Source organism: Limanda limanda, chromosome 12 (genome assembly GCF_963576545.1).
Source record: "Limanda limanda chromosome 12, fLimLim1.1, whole genome shotgun sequence".
In the NCBI taxonomy this organism is placed as follows: Eukaryota; Metazoa; Chordata; class Actinopteri; order Pleuronectiformes; family Pleuronectidae; genus Limanda; species Limanda limanda.
Window position 1 is genome coordinate 17,086,521 of NC_083647.1, and position 21,696 is coordinate 17,108,216.

The window sequence follows — 21,696 nt, forward strand, 5'->3', positions numbered from 1 at the left end:
TTTTGATTTAACAAAATTTCTCCACCCCTTACATATAATTAAATATAGAGTGTTAATAGTACTGCCATTTTCTGACTTCTTGCACTGTTTCTCCTTTATCCAGTGATTCCATCCGTGACAAGATGAAGAAGAACTATCTTTCCAACCCAGGCTACAACTATGAAGGTGTCAACAGAGCCTCTCTGGCCTGTGGGCCTATGGTGAAATGGGCCATTGCTCAAGTAAGAAGACAAAAATAATGTGAAGATTATGATAAGAGGGTGAAAAGGGTTGTCCTTTTAATGCATGCCATGTTCTTCCACTCCTATAGCTCAATTATGCTGACATGCTGAAGCGTGTGGAGCCTCTGCGCAGCGAACTGCAGAAGCTTGAGGATGATGCCACGGACAACCAGACCAGGGCAGAGGAGGTCGAGCAGATGATCAGAGACCTGGAGTCCAGCATCGCTCGCTACAAGGAGGAGTACGCCGTCCTCATCTCAGAGGCCCAGGCCATTAAGGCCGACCTGGCTGCCGTTGAGGCGAAGGTAACATCAGATAAATGTTTTGCTTCAGGGTTTTTTTCGCTCCGTTTTATTCCACTTCAAACTGAAATATTGATCTTTTCTCTCAGGTGAACCGCAGCACAGCCCTTCTGAAGAGTCTGTCGGCTGAAAGCGAACGCTGGGAGAAGACTAGTGAGACGTTCAAGAACCAGATGTCCACCATCGCTGGAGACTGTTTGCTCTCTTCAGCATTCATTACCTACGCTGGCTACTTTGAACAGCAGATGAGACAGAACCTGTTCACTACTTGGTCTCATCACCTGCAGCAGGCAAACATTCAGGTACTTGGAAGTGCTGAAGACACATGTGTATCTACAAATACCATGCATATTTACGTTAATAGAAACATAATATGTTGATATAAAACATTAGCTTTTTTTTGATTCCTCAGAATGAAGATGTTACAATCATATAAGATAATATGGCAATGTTAGGTTTTTAGCTATAGAATACAGGTTATTATTCATACATGGTATTTTCTTTAGACGTTCTTTTTTCAGTAATGTTTCTAACAACCAGCCACAACCGCACATTTTGCATTTGCTGTAATCTAAAATCCGGACTAAATTTCTCCCACAGTTCCGTACGGATATCGCTAGAACTGAGTACCTGTCCAATGCTGACGAGAGGCTGCGCTGGCAGGCCAACTCCCTCCCGGCTGACGACCTGTGCACGGAGAATGCCATCATGCTCAAGCGCTTCAACAGGTCAGTAACTTTATTGTCTGGAATTGTAATGTCTTCAGTGTTTCTTATTACTAGTAGGCTGATTGTTCTATACCATTGTTCTTTTTAGGTACCCGCTAATCATCGACCCATCTGGCCAAGCCACAGAGTTCATTATGAATGAGTACAAAGATCGCAAGATCACCAGAACCAGTTTCCTGGATGACGCCTTCAGGAAGAACCTGGAGAGCGCCCTGCGTTTTGGAAACCCACTGCTGGTCCAGGTAGGAGCAGTAACTTAAAACTGAATTGCAGTTATTGGGAACTCTTTACTTGATCACTGTCACCTGCCCTTTTATTTTCATGGATTTCGTTATTCACGCTTTTGTTGCCCTGTAGGACGTAGAAAGTTACGACCCTATCCTGAACCCAGTGCTGAACAGAGAGGTGCGCAGAACCGGAGGACGTGTCCTCATCACCCTTGGAGACCAGGACATCGATCTGTCGCCCTCATTTGTCATCTTCCTTTCCACAAGAGACCCAACGGTTTGTAGAATATCAGTCAGCTTTCCTTTGTACATTAGGTAACCTTGTTCAGGGTTTCACCCAGTGCTGTATAGGCCTGGCGGGCCGCCAGGCCTTACTCCCCCCCCCCCCCCCCCCCCCCCCCCCCCCCGCCAGGCTAAGCGTCGCATGGTTTTTTTATTTAAAAAAAAAAAAAAAATCCGTCACTCGCGCACATCAACAACACTTCACTTCCTCATTGAGCCCCGATCACAGACATGGCCCCGATCCCCAAGCAACCATCCTATTGGTCCAAACAGTCACATGTCCCACCCAGACGCCTTCACTGACCCTCGGACAACAGAATGCTCCTTTAACACACTGTTTTACTGAACATACGTCGCCTTCACTGATCCTCAGACATCAGAACGCTCCTTCAACACAGTGTTTTACTGAACATAAGTCAAAACCGAACATAAACATAAACCTAGTCCGTTACACGATTAGGCTGCAGCTATTTGGTTTTATTTATTTAAAAATAGGGTACTTCTTATTTCATACATTTTCCACAAATATGAGGAGGACTCAAATAGCCCTACAAAGTTCTGTGTTTAATTTATTTCAAAGTAGGCCGACACTTGCCTGTGTATTTTGTTTGTTTGTTAATTTGTTGCTTGTTTGTTTGAGTAGCTGGCTGAAAGCAAAGAAGTAGTACGCTTATCTTTTATTGGTAACCAAACTGTTACGGTTCATTGTTTCTGAAATAAGAGGCCTGACTGCTATGTTCACAGCAAACTTGAATTTTTTTTAATATTAAGTAGGGCTGCCACTAACGACTATTTTTCTATCGATTAATCTGACGACTATTTTATCGATTAATCTAAACGATTAATTTTCCTCCCAAAAAATCAAATTGACCATTTCAATTCAGTTAATTTTATTTTGATAACAACAAACTGTATGTCACCATATAATGCAGCACAAAACAAAATGTAAACAAAGGCTCAAATATTAAAGTGCAAAACTGTAGGTTTAAACTAGCAACTCCAACGTGATAAAAATAAATAAAAAAGAGGGCTTATAAGTTAAGTCAGCAGTGCAACTCAAAAAGATATCAAAGTATCTATTTAACCCCTTATCAAAATAAAAAAGTTAGGTGTGCATATTAAACAAAGTGCAACATGTTTAGAGTATAACGCCGGGTTTACACCGGGCGCTGAAGCGACGCGTAAGCGTCGCGTAAGCGCAGCGCCATGCCTTAAATAACAGCTGACTCCCATCCACTCTCATGTTAATCCTCTGTGTCGGTCCCACAGGACGCTGAAGTGCAGCGCTGCGCCAAGGCAGCCTCGCGCAGTGCAGCGATCGTTTCGGCGTCGAGTCTATTTTTTGCGCTTGACGCGAGCGTATCGCTCCAGGAAACACACTGAAAAATGATTTTAAACGATATTGATGACATATTTTATATGATATAAATGATCAAATATGCATCCCATAGTTTGTATTCCCCATCTGTTGTCCTGGAGTTTTAATTTTACCAATTTTACCGATCACATTATTAAATGTCCCCCTCTGCCCCCCCACTACAGCCACACAAGCAGTCATAAAGATAAAAAGAGAGAGGGGGGGGCGGTAGTGTGTGTGTGTGTCTACGTACTCTCCCCATAGGCTTGAGTGGAGAATACGTAATTTACCCTCGACACCCGACATTGAATTGAGCAAACAGCGGAGAAGTTATTGAAGATGGATGACATTAAATTAATAATTGATATGGAGAAGTACAGTGAGCTGTATGATCCTCCGCACATGTTGTATAAAGACTACATTAAAAAGGACAAATGCTGGGACGCCGTTGCAGTTAATGACAAATATCAGCTGTATGTGTGATCACGGAGAGGAATGCAGGATGACCGCCGCGGAGAAAAGCGTGTCTCTTGTGACCAGCCTGGCGCCTGCGCACTAGGGATCTACGCGACGCTTACGCGAGGCTTCAGCATCCTGTGTGTCCAGCCAAGCGCCGGCGCTCTAGGGCGCTGCGCTTACGCGACGCTTACGCGTCGCTTCAGCGCCCGGTGTAAACCCGGCGTAAGACTCAACAACCCCCCCCCCCCCGCGGGTGCCTTCTAGCAGCCCTACCACCAGGCTTAGCAAGTTTTCTGGGGGAAACCCTGTTGTTAGAAAGTCATCCGTAAATTTAGGGCATTTCCTTGTTGTTCATTTTTTTTATATGGTGTTTCTTGTGTATGCAGGTGGAGTTTGCACCAGACTTGTGTTCTCGTGTGACATTTGTCAACTTCACGGTGACACGCAGCAGCCTCCAGAGCCAGTGTCTCAACGAGGTCCTAAAGGCTGAGAGGCCTGATGTGGATGAGAAACGCTCTGACCTCCTCAAACTGCAAGGTGAGACACTAGGGGGGAGAGGCACCAACACATGGATGGGGATGATGATTATAAAGCCTCAGATTGATGATGATAATTCAGACTTGAGTCTCTGTGGTAAAATAATGGAGTGAAATCAGAATACCAATTGCTTGCCAATACCAAATGCTCCTCTCTCCTTTTAGGCGAGTTCCAGCTTCGCCTGCGTCAGCTGGAAAAATCGCTGCTGCAGGCCCTCAATGAGGTCAAGGGCCGTATCCTTGACGACGACACTATCATCACCACACTGGAGAACTTGAAGAAGGAGGCGGCCGAGGTGACGAGAAAGGTGGAGGAGACGGACATCGTCATGGCAGAGGTGGAGGCTGTGTCACAGCAGTACCTGTCTCTGTCGTCAGCCTGCAGCAGCATCTACTTCACCATGGAGTCTCTCAACCAGGTCTGGATACATGTCAACGTGTTTCAGTATCATTCATCTGCAAACACATCCCAATATCAAGTTAACTTTAGTTTAACTGTCTTGTTCCAGATGCACTTCCTGTACCAGTACTCTCTTCACTTTTTCCTGGACACCTACCACACAGTGCTGTATGAGAACTCCAACCTCAAGAACATCACTGACCACTCGCAGAGACTCGCTGTCATCACCAAGGACCTCTTCCAGGTTTGAACCACACGTTTTGAAAACAAGGACCCGCTCTCTTTGTTGATGTGAATACAATGGCCGCTAATTTGTCTTTTTCCTTGAATGTAGGTGGCATTTAACAGGGTAGCCAGAGGTATGCTGCACCACGACCACATTACCTTTGCCATGCTGCTGGGTAGGATTAGCCTGAAGGGTATAACCAGGTAATACACTAATATTACACCACAAGTATTGCAAAACTTATAACAAAATAAAAGCTGTAGTCTTGGTTAACATCCACAAGCACAAATCTGACCCATTTGAAATCCGTCTCTTTCAGTGAGCCGTCATATGACACAGAGTTCCAGCACTACCTGCGCAGTAAAGAGATTGTTCTGACGGGCATGTCACTGCCCAAGGTGAAGGGTCTGACCACTGAGCAGAGTGAGGCCATGGTCCGTCTCAGCCGCCTCCCGGCATTCAAAGACCTGGTGGCCAAAGTTGAGGCTGATGATGTGAGTAGTTGCAGATTCTGATGGTCCATTTACACAAAATCGGAGCTCACTAATAATCTGAGAGAACCTGCTGATCATTATGGCTTTGTGTTGATATTCCAGCAATTCTTCATGTGGATTGAGAGCAACTCTCCAGAGCTTGCAGTTCCCTATCTGTGGGCAGAGGAGAAGCAGTCCAGTGAGTATATACAGTATTATTTTAATGACAAGTAAGAATAAATAACATGCTGTTGTTTGACCCATCTTATCTTCCGTTTCAGCTACCATCGGCCAGGCAGTGCATCAGCTGCTGCTGATTGAGAGCTTCCGTCCCGACCGTATGTTGGCCATGTCCCACATCTTCGTCGCAAAGGTTCTGGGCGACTCCTTCATGAACATCATCGAGCAGCCTCTTGACCTGGGTAACATCGTGGACAGTGAGGTAACGTCAAATATTTCTTTTTGATATTTTTTTGTCCAGAGAACTTTGCTGTCACATGTTGCTGACGTGGTTTTTCTTGTGATCGTAGGTGAAGCCCAGCACCCCAGTGTTGATGTGCTCTGTACCAGGTTATGATGCCAGCGGGTTGGTCAGAGATCTCGCTGCTGAGCAGAACAAACAAATCACTTCCATCTCTATTGGTAAGGAATGAATCGACTCTGAGGTTTGTTGTCAAGCCAAGTCTACGGCACAAGTGACAATATATAATCTTTTGTTTTTCTACTGCACACAGGTTCTGCTGAGGGCTTCAACAAGGCCGACAGGGATATCAACACAGCTGTCAAGTCTGGCAGGTGAGTTATGTTGTTAATGTGTACTTGTAAGGGTGTGCACTGTATTTTGTTGTACTTATGTCATGTCTGTTCTCATCCTCTAGGTGGGTGATGTTGGAGAACGTTCATCTTGCCCCTGGCTGGCTGATGCAGCTGGAGAAGAAGCTCCACTCTATGCAGCCTCACGCCAGCTTCAGGCTTTTCCTGACGATGGAGATCAACCCGAAGGTAAACCACATCACTAGTAAAGTTATTTTAAATATGTTATAATGTTGATGCAGCTCTAGTCCCAAACTCCTTGTTCTTTTACCTTCGTTAAACTCTCATTACTGTGCTTTCCTGCCAGGTCCCTGTCAATCTGCTCCGTGCAGGTCGGATCTTTGTGTTTGAGCCTCCTCCTGGTGTCAAGGCCAACATGCTCCGGACTTTCAGCAGCATCCCTGTGGCTCGCATGTGCAAGGTGAATTGAATTTGTCTCACAATATATTTCAGAAGTCAAATCGTCAATCACCCTCATGCGTTTTCTATATATTTACCACGTGAATAACCTTCCCACCCATGTGTCTTCAGGCTCCCAACGAGCGTGCACGTCTGTACTTCCTGCTGGCTTGGTTCCATGCAGTCATTCAGGAGCGTCTGCGCTATGCACCTCTGGGGTGGTCCAAAAAATACGAGTTCGGAGAGTCTGACCTCCGCTCTGCCTGTGACACCGTTGACACCTGGCTGGACGACACTGCCAAGGTAGCGGAATATTGCACAAATTCTACAAACTGCTTTAAATATGTCGGCATGAAAATGATTTGCTGTCAGTCGAAAGTTACATCAACAATCCATAAATTGATTTATTACTGACTGCCTGAGTCAAATAATCAAATCACTGATCAGTTTTGACTTACTGAATTTAAAACCACTTTCCAAACACACACACACAGGGTCGTCAGAACATCGCCCCAGACAAGATCCCCTGGGCGGCTCTGAAAACCCTGATGGCTCAGTCCATCTACGGCGGCCGCATCGACAACGAGTTCGACCAGCGCCTGCTCATCACCTTCCTCGACCGCATCTTCACCAAGAGGAGCTTCGACAGCGAGTTCAAACTGGCTCTGAAGGTCGACGGACACAACGACATCAAGATGCCCGATGGCATTCGGTCAGTTTCATTTAACCTTTTCCCTGTGGTGTTAGATTGAAAGACTTGTTCCCGCTGAGCTCAGCCAGTAAAGATTCCTTTTCTTGTTGATTTGTTTCAGGCGTGAGGAGTTCATGCACTGGGTCGAGATGCTTCCCGACACTCAAACTCCATCTTGGCTTGGATTGCCTAGCAACGCTGAGAAGGTCCTGCTCACCACTCAGGGTACGATGCTGCGACTGGTCGTCTTCCTCGCCTGTACTGTTGTGTTTTGTCACAGCAAGTGGAACACAGCACAGCGTCACTCTTCTTCCTCAGTCGGATGGACAGATGAACCATTAACAATCTCTCCCTCTCTCTGTTCTAGTGTTTTAACTCTTACTTTGACAGGCTGTCACGCTGCAGTGAAATGGTCGAGATCTCATATTTACATCTGCTTTGGGCAGAGCACTGTTCATGGTGGTAAAGAAAATGTGTAGGGTTATTCTTCCGCTAATCTCTCATCTTCTCATCAGCTAACTTCACTAGTTAGGTTCACAAGTATCTCCTAGTTGTAGTTTTGTGTGTCATGATCCTGCATTTCAGTTTAGCTGTAGCTCAGAGCCATCATGCTTTGGAAGGTGCTCTGCCCAAAGGAAGGGTGTGCGTGTCCTCACCCTCCAGCAGCTGTATTTCACAGCCATCATGTCGCTTTGCTAAGATACCATTCCCATCCCACCACCATGTCAGGATTCAAACCTGCCACAAATCTCCCCATCAAATCCTCCATTCTTGTTTCGTCACCTCCAACACACTTCCCTTGTACCTCCCTCCACACTCCCTCTACCCTCTATCCTCACTCCCATCCCTTAGTCACCCCTCAAAACCTGACTCCCTACATTAGTTACTCACATTTCTTTTACAGGTCCAGTCATGAATGCGGTTATTTATGCATTTGGGATTTATGTGTTTGTTGGAAATGCTGCCTTATTCCTTATGTGTTTAATCCGACCCAGTGTAGTCCTAATTTCTTTGTCTGCCACTATTTCTTTTTCTCGCCTTTTTTAAATGAAGGATCCTTGAGGTAAGCTTCATGTTTCTTTGTACCACAATTAATTTCTTTTCCTCCTACCTCCCACCATGGCCTTGTTTTTCCACCTCCCTCCCCACTCACATGCTCCCTCCGCCGGGCTGCGCAGGCACTGACATGATGGGTAAGATGCTGAAAATGCAGATGTTGGAGGATGAGGATGACCTTGCCTATGACACGGAGAAGAAGGAGCGCTCTGCATCCACGTCCGACACCCAGCCCGCCTGGATGAGGACCCTTCACACCACCGCCTGCAACTGGCTGCAGCTCATGCCGCAAACTGTCAATCCACTCAAACGCACAGTAGAGAACATCAAGGTAATGGCTGAAATAAGGGGAATGATGGTTGGGGAACAGTCTTCTAGAGACACCTAAAAAAACAAAAATTAAGAAGCTGATCATTGAAGGCATCTTATGTTTGATAGATATTTGTGCTTGACTCATGAGGTAATGAGACATTTACTTACTTGGTCTTATGTGTTACTAGTTCCTCTGTATTTGATGAATTATCTTCTTCCTCCACCACCAGGACCCACTGTTCAGGTTCTTTGAGCGTGAGGTGAAGATGGGCTGCAAGATGCTGCAGGAGGTCCGCCAGGATCTGACCGATGTGGTGCAAGTGTGCGAGGGCAAGAAGAAGCAGACCAACGACCTGCGCTTACTCATCAGCGAACTTGTGAAAGGTAAACTTTCACAGTTTCACTCAGCTTTATTTATGTTTTTAAATAGATTTAGCTTGTTTAAAAGGGTTAGGGTTAGTTTATAAGGGCTTTGAGTGAATAACAAATGTGTATATATCTGTTTGTTTGCCTCTGTAGGAATCCTCCCTCGCAGCTGGTGTCGCTACACAGTCCCAACTGCCATGACTGTGATCCAGTGGGTGGCAGACTTCAGTGAGAGGATCAAACAGCTGCAGCACATCTCCCAAGGAGCTGCCAGTGGGGGAGCAAAGGAGCTGAAGGTAGTTTTAGTCACTGTTCATCCACAGGATCACAAAACCTGAGTCTTAAATAGTGCGATAGATTCCTGACAGAGGCACTCACGGTACCGTTGTCTCCCTCTTCTCTTTCCGTCTCCCCTTCACCAGAACATCCACGTGTGCCTCGGCAGCCTGTTTGTACCAGAGGCTTACATCACCGCAACCCGCCAGTACGTGGCCCAGGCAAACAGCTGGTCTCTGGAAGAGCTGTGTCTTGAGGTTAATGTCACCACAGCCCAGGGCACCACCCTGGACGCCTGCAGCTTCGGCATCAAAGGTCAGAAAAACAAAGCTCAAAGTAACATAGAATTTTACACCGTTGTTAAATGAGGTTCCAAATTGTTTCATCAAGATCCAAAATAAGTTTATCTGGCCTATCTCACAATGTTAAAGATAGATAATTGAATGGGTGCTGTCTTGGCCCATGTCCCACCCTCCATTGAAGTTTCCAGGAAATCTGTGTTGTAATATTTTAGGTTACTTAAAAAAGGAAAAATTCCTTTTAAATACTCTTTTAGAATAAGAATCCAGATTGTCACCACAAGATACAAGTTGTATTATGTTGTTTCTAATGCCGAACATGCTCACCGCTTCTCTCAGGTCTGAAACTGCAGGGATCGACCTGTGCCAACAACAAGCTGTCCCTGTCCAACACCATCTCCACTGAGCTGCCTCTCACTCAGCTACGATGGGTCAAGCAATGCAGCACTGAGAAGAGACACATGGTATGAATACAGACACACAACGACACGTCTTTCCATGAAATGTTTATTCTCAAGGCATTTAGAAAATAATTTTGCTGTGGGCATCTAATTTATTTTTCATCCGCCCACCACAGGTGACCCTGCCCGTTTACCTGAACTTCACCAGGTCTGAACTCATCTTCACCGTGGACTTCGACATCGCCACCAAGGAAGATCCCCACAGCTTCTACGAGCGTGGAGTCGCTGTGCTGTGCACCGAGTAAACAACCCAAGTCCTTCCTAGAGACCAGAGAGTCTTGCTTATTTACCCCACACTTAATCACGTACCTATAAACCACCATTAATAAAGTAGTGTGTAGTCAGTATTAAATGTAGTAAGACATTTGTGGAGCAGTAACACATGTACTCATTCTTAATGTTTTTGGAAGGTGTCTCAGAAGGTCGGGGGAATGTTGTCTGATGGTTAATGATGAGGAAAATGAAATGTGGGAAAAGAGAGTTGAAAGAAAAGTGTTTTTATGAAGGAATCTGTATGTTTTTAGATTGAATAAAGCCACAATGGAATGAAGATGAACTGCCTTGATGAATTCAGTGTCGTTTTTATTAGGGATATATTCACTGTGTTCATTCTTTTAATTAACTAGAGTAAAATACAGCTTGAGCCAATTATAAATGTACTTCATTGTGATGGAAACCAGGGATTTAGGTTTTCACATCTCTTCAAAACACTGTTCTCAGGGAAATCCCATTTGTTTTATTTACATATTCTGTAAACCTCAGTATATACCCATTGACCTCATGCAAGTTCCTGTTCTACACTGTCTTTGTACAGATAATTTGATCAATGAGTATTATTCCAATATTTATGGAAACATTCTGGAGGCTCCACTGTTACAGCTTGACTTCATTTTCAATGTTTTACTGCCACCTGCTGGTCAGGATGAACTTTGCAAGCAGAAGTCCAAACACTCGATTGACACGGTAACAGGATTTAAAAGTTAAGACCTTGTCTACAACAGACACACTCTTGTATGTCCTTAAAAACTGAATAGGACTTAAGTTGAGCTTTTTATCAATAATGTTTTCCAAAATTAATTTGCGGTAGTACAGTAGGCTGTATATATTTATAGGACTCCAGTCTGCAAGAGAACTGACATGAACAATTTATTTTCCAGAAAGAAACCAAACACACACAGGCGTCCAAAATGACAGAAATGCTGTTAGAACAATGTCTGAAATTGATGAATGTGGTGTGTCCTCATTAAGTCAAGCTTCTCTCAGAGTGAACTTGTCAGAAGGGGCTGGCTAAAGTAAGCTCTTGAGCGCTTCTTCAAAACTACTTCTCACTCTGACACAGCCTTGTTTCTTACTGCTGGACTCATTCATTTCATTCACATAAAGACACCCAATTGTCCTGACCTGTATGTGTTTGAAGTGTGGGAGGAAAAACTAGGGCACCCGGAAGAAACCCACTGAGACACTGGAGAATAATTCGATATTGTTTCTTTCTATATTTAGGGCATTTGTAGAAGGTAAAGCATATTATTTTGAGAACATTGGATTTTAAGGAGCATCTCTGACAATTCGGGGGAGCTGTTTCTGTTTTAATCAGGAGGGGCTCATACTGAATGTTTCCTCATTGAAGGAGTGTGTCTTGGATGTCGGGTTTGTCATTAGGATTCCTCCAAACAAAACAAAAAGTGTTCAAACTGACTTGTCACCAGCGAGTGTGCAAAATTACTCAAGGTAGACAAATCCCAATGCATTTTAGATTAACTATGTACAATATGGCATTAAATCTCATTTTAAAGCTTTTAATATCACAGAAGAACTTCATTCTGTCAGTCCATCATCAGATGGGTCTAACATGGTTCGGATGCAGAGTCCCCGGCCTCTTCCTCCCCCGTGTGGACGACACACTGCCTCTTCCTCTGCCCCATTTCCACCACTTCAGCTCCAGGGAGGCCGAGCTTTCTCTTGTAAAGGGACCTGAGGTCACACGGGCTGGGAGATCTCTCCGAGGAGCTGTCCAGCATCCAGGACGGGCGCCTTCCCACTGGGGTGAGGGCTCCTGGCGTGTGGGGCGTTGAGGATCTCGAAGCGACCAGGCCTGAATCATGAAGTTGCAACTCGATGTCCATGGTTTGGGCGCATGCTGGGGAATCGTTTGTCATCTTTGCTGCAAGATCTCCACAGACTTCCCTGTCGCTGTGGTGGGGCAGAGTGTCGAGCTCATAGACCCACAGCTCGGACTCACTCCCACATTTCATCTGGACGTCCACAGGAAGCTGCAGCTGCTGCACTGTCGCAGGATCTCTCGTCCCATCTTTCATCACGTCTCTGAGGGCAACGGAAGCAGGGTGGTGGAGAATAAATCTCCTGCTGCGGCCCAGGAACCGACGCCCACCTCCTCCTCCTCCTTGCTGCCGTGTTCGCCTGGAGACACCAACATCGAAGTGTGACTCATCAGAATCCTCAGAGCTGCCGTCGTACGGGTCCAAAAACTACAAGTATAAGCACAAAGACGATCACATGAACACATAGGAGAGCAGCAGGATTTTTGATATATGAAAGGAGTGTAATAATATTAATACTAGCTGTTGTTGTCATTTTAACAACCTATCTCACAAGTGTTCCTGGTCTCTCTCTACCCTTCCCTCCACTTCTCCATCTCCCCCATTTCTTTCCTAACCCCAGCCGGTCGAGGCAGATGGACGCCTCACACCGAGTCCAGTTCTGGTGTCTTCCTGTTAATAATGTAGTTTTCTTCTCTCCACAGACACAAAGGTCTTACTCCTTGTGTTGGGTTTGTCTACGAGGTCTGAACCACCTTACTGTGATAAGAACCTTGAGATAATGTATGTACGGGATTTGGCGCCGTGCAAATAAGAGTGGATTGATTTACCAAAGAAGAGCAGCCATGTCTTGGTTTCAGGGGCTTCAGTGTCCGACGCAGTGTCTCACTCTCCGGGGCGCTGCTCACACATCCCTGTTCAAGGAGGACGTCAGAGACCTTTGGTTTGTTTGTGAGCAAGATGGCACAAAAACAACAGAACGGATATTCATGAAACTTGGTGGAACGATGTGGGTCAGGAAAGGTGGCCATTCAATTTTGGTGTGGTTCCAGGGATGTTTGAAACTATCACTGCTTCACCAGGCCTGGACAGGGACCTGATATCTGTGATTGTGTGAGATTTGGTGCAGCTTGATTGAGTTTAAGGAGACTGTTGTGCTCATTTTGAAATTAGAAAAGCTGGACCTGAGGTAACAGATATACAGGATCAGTCTCTGTGGAGGGAAATCAAATATGATGGAGACGTACAATGTAAAATGTCATCTCTGGAACTGGGCTTAACCTCTTTTTAAGCCATTTAAAATAAACATCACTACTTCTCCTCTTGTGCTCGACTGAACAAAAATTAGGAGCATACCATTGTGCTGGTGTCCGACCACCTGGGACTGATTTCGGAGTCGGTGTCTGTGCTGGACTCCACTTTGCACAAGTCCTGGGAGGAAACACAGGTCACTACAGTGCACATGCATGTGGGTGGAATGATTCAGATCGGTCTGTGACATGATTCTCTGACATGAGCTGAACTTATCACACCATGTATTTGAAAGCGAGTTGCTCCATGTTGTTTGGTGTGTGTCTATCAGCGGGTTCTGCAATAATAAGCACATTCAAACGCAGCAAATGCACAAACTGCAAGTGCATGATTGGCTGAAGAAGGTGTTAAATCAAAGCATATTGATGCAGTCGCAAAATCCCAATCAGATAAATATCTCAGAGCTCATGTTTCAGCATTTAACATTAATTTGGGGACATTTTAAACTAAATGAAACCCTGATACCCACCTGAAAGTGAGAGTCTCCTTCTTCTCCTGCCAGGTGCCTGATGTGAGACCATGTGATTCCACAGGTGGGAGCGCAAGCTGAAAAAATCTCGTTTAAACATTTCAACAAAATAAAACGTCCGGTGTTTGCTTTTTCAAAATAAAATATATTTATTTATATTATTATTATTTATGGTCTATATTATTGCATATATGTTTGGGGAATTATATACAATATAGAGCACAGGTTACAAATAATGTGTAATATGTATAGGAAGCTGGATTTTGTATAAAAATAATTATGAATGAATGTTTTATGGAGAAGTTTGTACTTCTCTCTCCTTTTCCGAATTTGTATATTAAATCATTTAGCGTTTCCTTTGTTTTCCTGATAAGTTTGTAAATAATATTTTTTTCTGTTTATTTTTTTTTCACTTGTTTGTATACTTTTTTACAGTGAAATATGTCAACCATTATCACCAAAATAACCACAAATAAGTGAATTTATCCGGTTTGTATTGTTTATATATTAACTATTAGTAACTTGTGGTTAAACGTGTAATCCTACATAGTTCTAGGTTGAAGTTGGGACTGTTCCTTACAACCTCCACCTCCCCGGTGAACCGTAGCGTGAGGCACCGGGAGAGGAGCACCGGCCTCCCGGTTCCTCGCTCCCCCCTCCGCCCTGTGCGTAAGATCCGGCCTGGGTGGTGTGTGTGTGGGGGGGGAGAGGGGAGAGGGATGAATGTTAATTTCAAAGATGGCGGCGGAGGGAGGAGGGAAGGAGATGAACGAGATCAAAACTCAGTTCACCACTCGGGAAGGCGTCCACAAGCTCCTCACGCACTCCGAGTACAGCCGGCCGAACCGGGTGCCCTTCAACTCGCAGGGCTCCAACCCGGTCAAGGTCTCCTTCGTCAACGTCAACGACCAGTCGGGCAACGGCGACCGGATCTGCTTCAATGTGGGCCGGGAGCTCTACTTCTACATCTACAAGGGCGTCCGGAAGGTAGCGTGTAGTGTCCGCGGGGGGTCCGGGGGTACACGCCGGGGACCACCGGGTGCTGGCCGGGGGGTCCGGGGCTCAGGCGGCCGCGTCAAGCAACTCTGGCCGGGGCTTGACTTTCAAATTAGCTTGTTAGCTCGAAGCTAGCTAGGGTGTCGGCTAACCAGCGCTATTGGCTAACGCTAGCGAGCCAGCGGCTACAACCGAGGCCAGCGGCTAAAGTCCGGCTGGGTCGCAGGGCTCCTCTCGGTGGAGTTGTCATTTTGATTGGTTTGAAGCTGTCGGGGCTGTGAGAGCTGTGGTGTTGATGGTGGTGGGAACACTGGGTGCACTGGTGTACACTGACACCTGTCGACGCCCTCTGGCTGACAGGTGTGGACACATCACGGTTCATGGAGCCCGGGACACTCGTTCGGCTAACAGGCTACATGCTAACGTCAACCCGGTTCATTTAACCACAGTGAGCTCTTTAAACACGTCTGATACAACCCGAGCTAACTTCATGTGCTGACTGGGGAAGTGCAACAAGGTGCAACTCCATTTCCCCCCGGTGTCATCCCTTCTCTGAGCTGGTTGTTGTGTCACCAGCTCGTCATGGAAGTCCGCGAACTCATGACAGGCTGATGGCTTCCTAGATAAACAGACTAGAGGGGGATCACATGACTACTTGTTATGATGAGTTGCCCCCAGCGTCCAGGTGCCATGTTTTGGAGAATCCTGGTCATAAACCGGCTCCTGTCACAAACTGGTTTCCAGCCAAGAGCCCACATGACAGTCTGACTGGAAGCAGCTGACACACAGACATGTGGCTGTCATGTGTGAGATCACATCAACAGACGGGTTCAAATCCAGAAGTAACACAAACCAGAGCGTGGAAATAATAGCAACAATGGAAGGTTATAAGTTTTATTCCCAATACATCCTCCTATTGATTCCTGGGGTGGAACGGCTGTTTCTTTTCTCTGACGTGTTTTGCTGGAGGTGACTGCAGGTTTAAAGCTTACTTTTTTTTTGTAAGACTGACTCATACAGCTCGTGATGATGCTGCTCTTTCTCTTTAGTGCATGTCTGCAACTTTCCTTCATTCAAAATGAGTCATCACTGGCTTGTTATTCATGACTTTAGGAGATAATGTCAACGCCGTCCTTGCTCTCTCCAGGAGTAAGAGCAGTTTTATTTAAAGCTTCTGTACTTGCTTTGACATTTTGTGTCTCCGAGGTGAGACATAAACAACTCGGTGTCCCCTCTACCAGCAGAGGAGGAACCACTGAATCATCATCTTCCACTTAAAGAACTTTACATTCCACCAGCAGTGTGAGCTGTATCTCATTGACAGATGGAACTACTGTTATTCTGGTTCTCTGAGGTTTAGGTTCAGGTTGTTCTCGTTCACAGCTGTAAAATATTATTACCCTCACATTAAAAACTAATTGTACACGGTAAGATATGATGGCTGGCACGTAACAATCAACAGAGAAAAACTATAAACCTCCGTACTTCCTGATATTGGCTGACCTTCAAGTTATTTGTCACACGTTGGTTACAAGACATTTGAATTAGGAAGGTCTTCTTACAAATCAGGTAAACAACGATGGCTCAGCTGCTGTGTATTCACTTTCATTGACATGTGACAGGTTGGACCTCAGCAGCTTTCCTCGTACAACAAAGTGCATATACTTGTTTTGGGGGTTTCAAAGATCGCGACACTCACCACCCCGTGTGTGTTTTCACGTCTTCTCTTATCAGGCCGCTGACCTGAGCAAGCCCATCGACAAGCGCATCTACAAGGGGACGCAGCCCACCTGCCATGACTTCAACCACCTCACGGCCACGGCAGAGAGCGTGTCCCTGCTGGTGGGCTTCTCAGCGGGACAGGTCCAGCTCATCGACCCCATCAAGAAGGAGACGAGCAAGCTCTTCAACGAGGAGGTGGGTCTCTGAGGCACAGGCGGTGGATTAGAAGAGTTTTAAGTACAGTGTTTACCACAAGGAGCTGGTGTTTGTCAATGGAGGAAAAGATCTTTGGAGTATTCCTCCTGAACTCAAAGATCAATTCTACTTAATCTTGTTAAAAAGTCTTCCTTGTTCTTATGTTGAATTTAAAGAATGTGAATGGAAAAAAGTTCAATGCTTTCAAAGAATTTTCTAACCTTTTCTTGCACTTAAAGCTTCTTTTGTTTTACCTGACTGGTGCTTTAAAAACCAAATATTACTAAGTGTTGTAAAACTTGTAAGACTTGTAAGACTTGTAAGACTTCTATGTGAAATTGTAAATATTTCCTCATGATATTTTACTGACATTGTCTTTCCCTCTCCCTCCGTTCTCTCCCTCCCTTTCTGCCTCTAAAACCTCAACCTTCCCTCCCTCCTGCCAGAGACTAATAGACAAGTCCAGAGTAACATGTGTGAAATGGGTGCCGGGCTCCGAGAGCCTGTTCCTCGTCTCCCACTCCAGTGGAAATATGTACCTGTACAACGTGGAGCATACCTGTGGCACCACAGCGCCGCACTACCAGCTGCTCAAGCAGGGGGAGAACTACTCTGTGCACACGTGTAAGAGTAAATCCACGCGGAACCCTCTCCTCAAATGGACAGTGGGCGAGGGAGCTCTGCACGAGTTTGCCTTCTCTCCGGACGGGAAGTTCCTGGCCTGCGTGAGCCAGGACGGCTTCCTACGGGTCTTCAACTTTGACGCTGTTGAGCTTCACGGCACCATGAAGAGCTACTTCGGTGGCTTGCTGTGCGTGTGCTGGAGCCCGGACGGAAAGTACATCGTCGCGGGTGGAGAGGACGACCTGGTGACCGTGTGGTCGTTCTTGGACTGCCGAGTCATCGCCCGAGGGCACGGGCACAAGTCGTGGGTGAGCGTGGTGGCGTTTGATCATTACACCACCAGCGTGGAGGAGAGCGACCCGATGGAGTTCAGCGGCAGCGATGAGGACTTCCAGGATCAGATGATCCACTTCGGACGGGACCGGGCCAACAGCACGCAGTCTCGTCTCTCCAAGCGCAACTCCACGGACAGCCGGCCTGTTAGCGTGACGTACCGGTTTGGCTCCGTGGGCCAGGACACTCAGATGTGCCTATGGGACCTCACTGAGGATATCCTCTTCCCGCATCTTCCGCTCTCACGGACACGGACACACACTAACGTGATGAATGCCACCAGCCCTCCTCCTGCGGGCGCTACAATAATCACTAACACCTCTAGTAACGCTACTAATGGAAACAGCAGTGGTGCCAATACTCCCGGCATTAACTCTCTCTCCACCGCATTACCGCGCTCCAACAGCCTACCCCACCCCAACAGCCTACCCCACCCAGTTGCCACCACCACCACCACCACCACAACGACAACGACGACGGCAAACAATACCAACAAGGCCGGCAGCGGCGGTGGAATCGGCAGCGCAATTTTGGACAGTGCCATCGCCACGGGCGTGAGCAAGTTCGCCACGCTGTCCCTCCACGATAGGAAGGAGCGGCACCCGGAGAAGGACCACAAGCGCAACCACAGCATGGGTCACATCAGCAGCAAGAGCAGCGACAAGCTCAACCTGCTGACCAAAACCAAAACGGACCCCGCTAAGACTCTGGGCACGCTGCTGTGCCCGCGCATGGAGGACGTGCCCCTCCTCGAGCCCCTCATCTGTAAAAAGATAGCACACGAGAGACTGACTGTACTCATATTTTTAGAGGACTGTTTAGTGACTGCTTGTCAGGAGGGATTTATTTGCACATGGGCGAGGCCAGGCAAAGTGGTAAGTTCTTTTTAACGTAGGAAATGTGGGGGAATTAGAAGTGGTGGTGTTGTTTGTGAATCTTTAGCCGTCCTAAAAACCAATTGAGGGGCTGTAACTGAAAGTGAAGACGTGTTCTCAAAGCTTAAAGCAAACATTTGGAAGAGCATTTTTTAGCTGTTATTGTCAGAATGTGAGTCTCTGCAGGCAGGCGAGTAACATATCAGACTTTAGTGTTCAGCTGCTTCCCAGTTAAAGGCCTGTTATTTCTAACTGAGATATAACCAACGCTATGACAAATTTCGAGTCTGGCTATTTAATACATTCTGATAAGAAAGTCTTCCTGTGTAGACCTGTGAGGGGAAATATGTTAATCCATATGAGGCGTGTGTCATTGGTTCATCATAATCATTCCACAATGCATAGCAGCATAGCAGAGGAGTCATCTGCCTACACTCTCATGTTTTCAGCTTTTCTGCAAATTGCTACCTTGCCCTAAGCATCTCTGCAGTCTCTCACATGCTTACACCTTCATATGTATAAGTTCCTGAATTCTTTACCCCTCTAGACTGTTTTTTTTTGTGTATGTTTTTAAGAGCTTTTGACAGAACGAGACGCACATTAGTCAACGTTTTGAACACAACCAGCAGTGTGAAGGCTAGTTAGTCCAGTTAGGGGTTCACTTTTAACCAGGCGGACATTGACAGACACTAGGAGCATTCAGTAAATGTCTCTGAAGTGAAATTCAGAACAACATCAGGATATTGTGATGATTTTACGTTTTGCCAAATAATAACCTGTAAGACTATTGTCTATGGATCAGGATCACACTTACTAGCGGGATTTATGGACTAAAGTATTGTTTTTAATGTCTTATTGGAAAGAAAATGGAGCAAATACGATGCCATATTACCTCACACTCAGTTTGGAGAAGAATGGAACGTTCAGCCACAACTTTGAAACTGGTTTTCGAGCAACAACCCTCTGCAGCCTCACAGTGATCATTGCTGTTGGGCTACATGTCTGAGCAATGAAGTGGTTTTTCGTGTTGAGAGAAAGAAAAAAATCAAAGCCTATCAATGTGATGACCAGAGCTCTGACTGTGTAGTCCCACCGAAATACAACTGAACGGTGGATATATCCATTGTTCTGAACCAGAAGATCTGCCGGTTTAACAAAAACAACAAACTCTGTTTAGAATTCTTCATATATTAAAAGTTTCATCAGAATTTTGCAGATAAACAATCAGGAATGTGATTTAAAACTTTATTTTATGGTTATTTTCCATTGTTTTTTGGCTTCGCTCTGTCAAAAATACTCAGATAAACCACAACGTGAAAACCAGTTTTAATGCTGTTGCTGACCGTCGGATACGAACCACTAAACACAAACCAAAGGTGAAGAGGCAGTGGTTGAGGTCAGTCTTTGGAGAAAAGTGTGATGAGTATTAAACAATCAGAAAGAGATTCCAACAAACATTATTTAATATTGTTAAGGATTCGGTGCTAAAGAGGAGAGAAGCGATAGAACTGTAATAAGTGAATCAAGTCTGTGTGCCCTTGAAAGTCTCCTCAAAGGTCAGAGTAGGTAGTTAATAAACAAGGCGATGGTCCGATCCCGAGTACAAGAGAAGTGCCTTGATGGAGCAAACCTCTCAGAAGCAGCGTTAGTCTCCCAGCGTCCACTCTGCGTCCACTTTGCTGTGCACAGCCTTTGAATCAAGCGCAGGGGACTGTGATGGGGAAAGAGGAGGCTAGAGGCTGACTTTCTTTCTCAAAGAGCTATTTGTTGCTTGGTTCTTTTCTTTTCTTTCTTTTTTTATTCTTTTGCTGCAGTATGTGAACTTTCCCAATGCAAATCTCCTTGTTTTCCTTTTTCCAGGGTTTATTGTCATCCCAAAACCAAGCCAGCTCTCCCAGTGGAACAGTAGTATAGCCACAATATTTCTGCTGCTAAAGAACCCTGCAACCCAGAGTCTGATGCTGCTCTCCACCCTGCAAGCATTGCAAGTTTTCCTTTTCTTTTATACCCCTCCTACCTCCCGATTTTTTTGTTTATAGCTTTTCTGTTGTTTTTTTTCCGTTTATCACTCACTTGAGGATTGAAGGAAGAAAAAAAGTGGTGCATTTGTGGACTATGTACTTTTTTTTCTGGAGTTTTAACGCATTTTAGATTCTTTTAAAAAAAATGTATTTCTTTCACGTCAGATCTCATCGGACTGTTGTCCCCTCTGGAATTCAGGCTTGGCTTTTGCTAGATGCGAACCAGACAAACTGTGGCTTGAGAGTAAAGGGATAGTTCATTTCATTTTCATTATCGGTGTTTAACCTTGTGACGTGGCCCAGTCGTGGCTCAGGGGAGGTCACGGACTCCTGTGGACTTGGAATGAACTATCCTTTTATGACCAAGTGCGTGAGCATCTGAAAATTTTGCATCCATCCACATTCACCCTCCACTTCTGTCTGCTCTCGAGTAGAATCCCCCTTCGATGACTTTGCACTGATTTTGTTAGTTATTCCGTTGTTTGTTTTTATAACTACTCTAATGGAACAAAAAAAGAGAGAGGGTTGAGGACTGCCCTGTTACACTCGGCTTTAACATCCTCAATCATGAAATCTGAATCTATCAAGCTTGATGCTGCAATCATAGTCTTTTTAAAGAAAAAAAATTGTTTGCACTTAAATTAGTTTATTAGAAGAGAAAATGGCTTTACATTTTTGGGTGTGCTCAGAACTCACTGATGGCTAATACAGTAGGTGATGAAAATGATTTAAAAAAAACTATTAAAACCTTTATCTATTTAGCCTTTATTTTAATATTATTTCAGATTCAAATCTGCTCTGTATCATAATGTGTATATTGTAATAAATTGATCTGATGGGGGCCTAAGCAAACTACCATTACGGCAGTGGAAGTTTTGTCATTGATAGTTATATTTCTAAAGCCTAAAGTATACATTATTAATAATATTAAAATAATCTTGAATACACTGTTTACTGTTCTTTTTTTTTTCACCCACATTTACTGTGTTGACACCACAAAACTGTAATGCCTCTGGCGTGAAAGCGGCTTACGAGGTCATGAAAAGTGTTGCACTCAAATGAGCTGTCAAGTGTGGAAGAGTCAGGAAGTCTCAGAGAAAATGGTTGAATCTCAGAAGACTCAGTGCCTCAGTCACAAAATAAGAAAACACGGAACTCGATATCCTCCAACATGTCTCAGAAGGATTTTAACAGCAGCCACATGAGCGA

At 45.3% G+C, this 21,696-nt stretch overlaps 2 protein-coding genes across 3 annotated transcripts in view; both read left to right on the forward strand.

The window, feature by feature from the left end:
• dync1h1 (dynein, cytoplasmic 1, heavy chain 1) overlaps positions 1-10,440 on the forward strand; it is a 28,320-nt gene extending 17,880 nt beyond the window's left edge. For both annotated transcript variants that reach the window (XM_061082877.1, XM_061082878.1), the window contains exons 53-78: positions 104-221; positions 311-526; positions 613-825; positions 1,124-1,251; positions 1,340-1,493; positions 1,609-1,755; positions 3,963-4,113; positions 4,278-4,531; positions 4,622-4,756; positions 4,847-4,941; positions 5,058-5,232; positions 5,335-5,410; positions 5,493-5,653; positions 5,742-5,853; positions 5,946-6,006; positions 6,090-6,213; positions 6,332-6,445; positions 6,556-6,726; positions 6,918-7,135; positions 7,236-7,339; positions 8,293-8,501; positions 8,713-8,866; positions 9,002-9,144; positions 9,271-9,439; positions 9,763-9,887; positions 10,001-10,440. In XM_061082877.1, coding sequence (XP_060938860.1) covers positions 104-221; positions 311-526; positions 613-825; positions 1,124-1,251; positions 1,340-1,493; positions 1,609-1,755; positions 3,963-4,113; positions 4,278-4,531; positions 4,622-4,756; positions 4,847-4,941; positions 5,058-5,232; positions 5,335-5,410; positions 5,493-5,653; positions 5,742-5,853; positions 5,946-6,006; positions 6,090-6,213; positions 6,332-6,445; positions 6,556-6,726; positions 6,918-7,135; positions 7,236-7,339; positions 8,293-8,501; positions 8,713-8,866; positions 9,002-9,144; positions 9,271-9,439; positions 9,763-9,887; positions 10,001-10,129 — 3,856 coding nt within the window. In that variant the 3' untranslated portion in view covers positions 10,130-10,440. The remainder of the gene's footprint in view (positions 1-103; positions 222-310; positions 527-612; positions 826-1,123; positions 1,252-1,339; positions 1,494-1,608; positions 1,756-3,962; positions 4,114-4,277; positions 4,532-4,621; positions 4,757-4,846; positions 4,942-5,057; positions 5,233-5,334; positions 5,411-5,492; positions 5,654-5,741; positions 5,854-5,945; positions 6,007-6,089; positions 6,214-6,331; positions 6,446-6,555; positions 6,727-6,917; positions 7,136-7,235; positions 7,340-8,292; positions 8,502-8,712; positions 8,867-9,001; positions 9,145-9,270; positions 9,440-9,762; positions 9,888-10,000) is intronic.
• Positions 10,441-14,444: 4,004 nt separating this feature from the next.
• wdr20a (WD repeat domain 20a) lies at positions 14,445-21,434 on the forward strand. The gene is made up of 4 exons (XM_061083119.1): positions 14,445-14,708; positions 16,452-16,634; positions 17,081-18,466; positions 20,327-21,434. The coding sequence occupies exons 1-4, from the start codon at positions 14,445-14,447 to the stop codon at positions 20,378-20,380; spliced, it is 1,887 nt and encodes a 628-aa protein (XP_060939102.1). The 3' UTR covers positions 20,381-21,434.
• Positions 21,435-21,696: the final 262 nt, after the last annotated feature.

Bases quoted from the DNA above. Each gene is read 5' to 3' on its own strand.
- wdr20a (XM_061083119.1), top strand. From the start codon at position 14,445: ATGTTAATTTCAAAGATGGCGGCGGAGGGAGGAGGGAAGGAGATGAAC. The intron at 14,709-16,451 runs GTAGCGTGTAGT...TTCTCTTATCAG, and splicing joins TCTACAAGGGCGTCCGGAAG to GCCGCTGACCTGAGCAAGCC. The intron at 18,467-20,326 runs GTAAGTTCTTTT...TCCTTTTTCCAG, and splicing joins GGGCGAGGCCAGGCAAAGTG to GGTTTATTGTCATCCCAAAA.